At 39.6% G+C, this 3,941-nt stretch overlaps 1 protein-coding gene across 1 annotated transcript in view; it reads right to left on the reverse strand.

Moving 5' to 3' along the window:
* YWHAZ (tyrosine 3-monooxygenase/tryptophan 5-monooxygenase activation protein, zeta) overlaps positions 1-2,696 on the reverse strand; it is a 25,864-nt gene extending 23,168 nt beyond the window's left edge. Inside the window, exon 1 of the mRNA XM_009323078.1 lies at positions 2,186-2,696. Within this exon, the coding sequence (XP_009321353.1) occupies positions 2,186-2,479 (294 nt within the window). The 5' untranslated portion in view covers positions 2,480-2,696. The remainder of the gene's footprint in view (positions 1-2,185) is intronic.
* Between the last annotated feature and the right edge of the window lie 1,245 nt (positions 2,697-3,941).

The raw sequence follows: 3,941 nt of genomic DNA on the forward strand, positions 1-3,941 counted from the left end.
GGGGGGGAGAAAAAAAAAAAATCCAAGTTCTGCATTTGCATGTAGCATTGTGCAGACTCCTGGTCATAAAAAACAACTAAATATGTTACCACAATTCTTTTTTCTCTGTTAAAGCAAAGTGGATGTCAAATAAAGCAATACAGTCAGTCATCTTTCTAGGTAAGTAAGAATGTATGTGAACAGGATATTCCAACAAAGAAACAAGAATACGTTTTTTAAATATAAAGCTAATTCTTCAATGCAATTAGCAATGTCAAATGTAGCGCATGCCATTTGAAAGCATTTTTAAATTCTATCACTTGAATAAAAAGAAGTTTTCTTTTTAAACCTAAATCTAAAAAAAGTAGTTTTACTACTGCTAACCACTGCCTAAGGCATTGTTTCTTCTGGACAGTAATTCTTCCTTAATCTATTAAGAAAAACTGGACTGGCAACACTAAAAATTACTAAGACATCAGCTGCCTAAAAGTAGTAACATGTCAAAGAATAATAATTTATTTTAATAATGTCTGTATCTCTCATTAAACACAAAGAGAAATTCAAGTCCATTTTGAGATTCAGAAGATCTAACAAGATTCCCCACCCATGTGCACCCCCTCAGATACTTTAGCTGCTGCAGCAAACTCAAAAGCTGGGGTTTTGTTTTAGTTTTTCTATTTAGCATGCACAATAAAAGCCAGTTTCACCTCAATCTGGTTTCCATTATCAGAAAAAAAATTGCAAACACTAAGTTCTTCTAGAAGGAGGTTTCTAAGCCCAATGACTTAATTAAAATTATTTCTTAAACCCAAACGTAGTTTACAAAAGAATTTCAGATCACTCTGAACTGAAAGCATCCACCCGAGGACCTCCCCATTAATAAAAGAAATAGTTAATTTAAAAAATAAATAACAAGAAATTAGAATGCCAGATTTGGATCCTTATTTCCCTGGCTGAAATAGATGAGCCACCACTTAACAACACTAGTAAATCAGTTCTTTCCTAGGCCTAAGTTTGGCATTTCTATTTTCATTGTGGAAGTTTAAGAGTTGTCCTTACACAAGATAACAAAACATATGAAACTGGGTGTGTTACAATAACCATGGAAGCCAGCCTAAAGTGGAAGCCAAGACTCAGTGTTATCCATGCCGACTTTTACACACCCTTGGAGAACCAGTCTTCTAGAAGCGATCACCGCCCATGTCATTTAGTTATCTTACACTGCAAGCAAAATTTATGCCACTCATTGATCTTAATTTTCATTTGACATCAGATCTTCAAGCACATACTTAGCTATTTAACACTTCCTTTATATCATGTCATTCTGTCACTTCCAGGTATGTGATCCCTCATCACATATGGGATGACACACCAGAAGGGTCCACAGTCCAGCGGACAATTCTATTGCTGACAGTAACATCTACCTCACAAGTGGTCGCAGGATTGGACATCCGTTAATCATGTGCTCACTGAAGGACCACAGGCATATGCAGTTGAATAAAACCGGACAATCTGGAATAAGCCTTTGGAAGAGGTTCGGATTTCATAAACCAGTCTCCTAGCAAAAATATAGGGTTGTTTGCTGGGTACGTGCACATTTTAACGTAACTACAAGCCACAGAAAACGTCTAACTTGAACACACTTTTAGATTGCCACTAAAAATTTTAAGTTTAAGAAGGTATCATAGCATTTCTACTGCCTCTTCCTGCAGACAATTTTCTGCATGGCTGAGTCATAACTAACATTACATCATCTTACCCAGGGAGGGGCACAATTTCCGTAGAGTACGAACTACCTCTTACAACTAGAGCAGCATATTAAAGTTGCAGAAATCAAAGCAATCTAGGGTACTGCACTGGGGGGGGGGGGGGGGGGGAGGGGGGAGAGGAGAAAACCCCAAAACTAAACCTATATCTAGTTCAGTCTTAAAGTAATATGTTGACTTTTCATACCTATTACTTTACATACAGTAATGTTTCAACATGTCTCCAAATTCACTAGCATTCATAACTATGGTGATTTGTATATAAATAGTCAATACATTAGAAGGAAGGAAAAGTCAGACTTTTTTTAAAACTTGTCCTTCAGAAAAAGCATAGGAGACCAGAGCGTTATGGACACACTAGAAGTAGTCCCAGAGGACCCAGCACCATTTACCCTGCAAATCTTAAGTAAAAATGGATCAACAGTTTCATTATTTCTCACCAGCACATCATTGCAGATGTCTCTTAGCTCAGTCTCAATTTTCTCTCTGTATTCTCGAGCCATCTGCTGTTTTTTCTCAGCGCCTTCCGTCTTTTGTTCAATACTTGAGACGACTCTCCAAGATGACCTACGGGCTCCTACAACATTTTTGTAGGCAACAGAGAGAAGATTCCTCTCTTCGTTGGACAACTCAGCTCCTTGCTCAGTCACAGACTTCATGCAACTTGCCATGTCATCATATCTTTCAGCCTGCTCAGCCAGTTTGGCCTTCTGCACCAGCTCATTTTTATCCATGCTGATATTTCTAAAGAGGAAAAATAGTGAGGCATTATTCAGGCATTGATCAAGGACAAAGGTGTTTTAACTTCATATGCAGAGCAACCACTTTCTAAGTAGTTTGGAACTGGAAGAGGTACAACTGAAATCCAGAACATGAGGCATACAAACACTCAATGCTCTAACACATGGATACATGGATCGAAGACTTAAAGTCATTGCTTCCTCCTGAAAAATTGTTAACTTTTAAAAGTGTGTTGTTAGTTTAATAAATGCAAACAAAAGCATCCAAAGGTGAACTGAAAGCAAGTCATTCCAATCTTATGCACATAAACGATCCTAGTTCTTTGCCATCGCTCTCTCATAAGACTACATTCAAGCTGCAGCATCAACTGCATCCAATTATCAGTATACCAAAATTGACAAAGAAAATATCGAATAGTAAGTTTTTCACAGGAAGAGACCCAGTAAAGGCTAGACAAACAGTACCAGGTAACTCTCTGTGCCTTAACAGAATCTTACAGTTACACGCAGAGAGATTTGGCACAGGGTTCTGCAAATCAAATCCCACACTGGATGTTACAAAGTCACAGTCCACCAAATATCCAAATTTCAAGGTGTACACCCTTCAACAACGTTAACTTTCTTTCCCAAAATGGGATATGGTAGATGTTCTGAGCGAGGTATCGCTTCTCAGCCTGAGAGGCTATGCTTTCAGAGACAAAAGGAAATTTTACTATTTAAAAATGTTACTTCAATACCAGTATTTGAGATAGCATAACCTGGCTGAGATGCTTCATAACCTGCACTTTATCAGCACTTTTAAAAAAATCAGGCTCTGCTGAACAGCGGTAACTTTTTTTTTTTCCCCTGTACATCAGGAAAGAATAGTCCTCGCTCATCCTCCATCTTTTTATGTATCTTGACTTATCATTTTGAGGCCCTGGCAATGTGCTTTGGGATACACCATCGTTTAAAGTTTGGTTCTTGCTTTAATAATCTAGTCAATTTTGGTCATACATGCTTTATGTATTTCTATACGTTCCATACACAACAATCCAGCACTTAATCTTTAACCATTAACCTTTTTGTCATTTTACATGAAGTTGCCACAAACAATAGCAGCACTGTCTTCCATTTAGGAATAAGTTAAGCACGTTTTAACATTCCAGTCACCTGAAAGGGAAAGTTTTAGTAGCTCCTGCCGCCAACACCGGGGCACAAACTCAGCGGCTGTTCCGCAGCGTTCGCTAACGTGCGTCAAAAACTTGACCGCACCGTGAACAGCCGGTTAAGAAGCCATTTTAAGGCAAGGTTTTGGCTACGGTTATTTACCACCCGGCGTGATCAGGGCGAGCGTGGTTAAAACGCCGGCCCCAACGCCAGTCTACCGGGCCACCGGGCTGCCCGCAGGCTGCTTACGGCAGCATCCTTCCTAGGCGGCCGGGCCGCCCATCGTTCCCGGCGGCCGAGGGCTACC

Source organism: Pygoscelis adeliae, unplaced genomic scaffold, assembly GCF_000699105.1.
Source record: "Pygoscelis adeliae isolate BGI_AS28 unplaced genomic scaffold, ASM69910v1 Scaffold174, whole genome shotgun sequence".
NCBI classification, from domain to species: Eukaryota; Metazoa; Chordata; class Aves; order Sphenisciformes; family Spheniscidae; genus Pygoscelis; species Pygoscelis adeliae.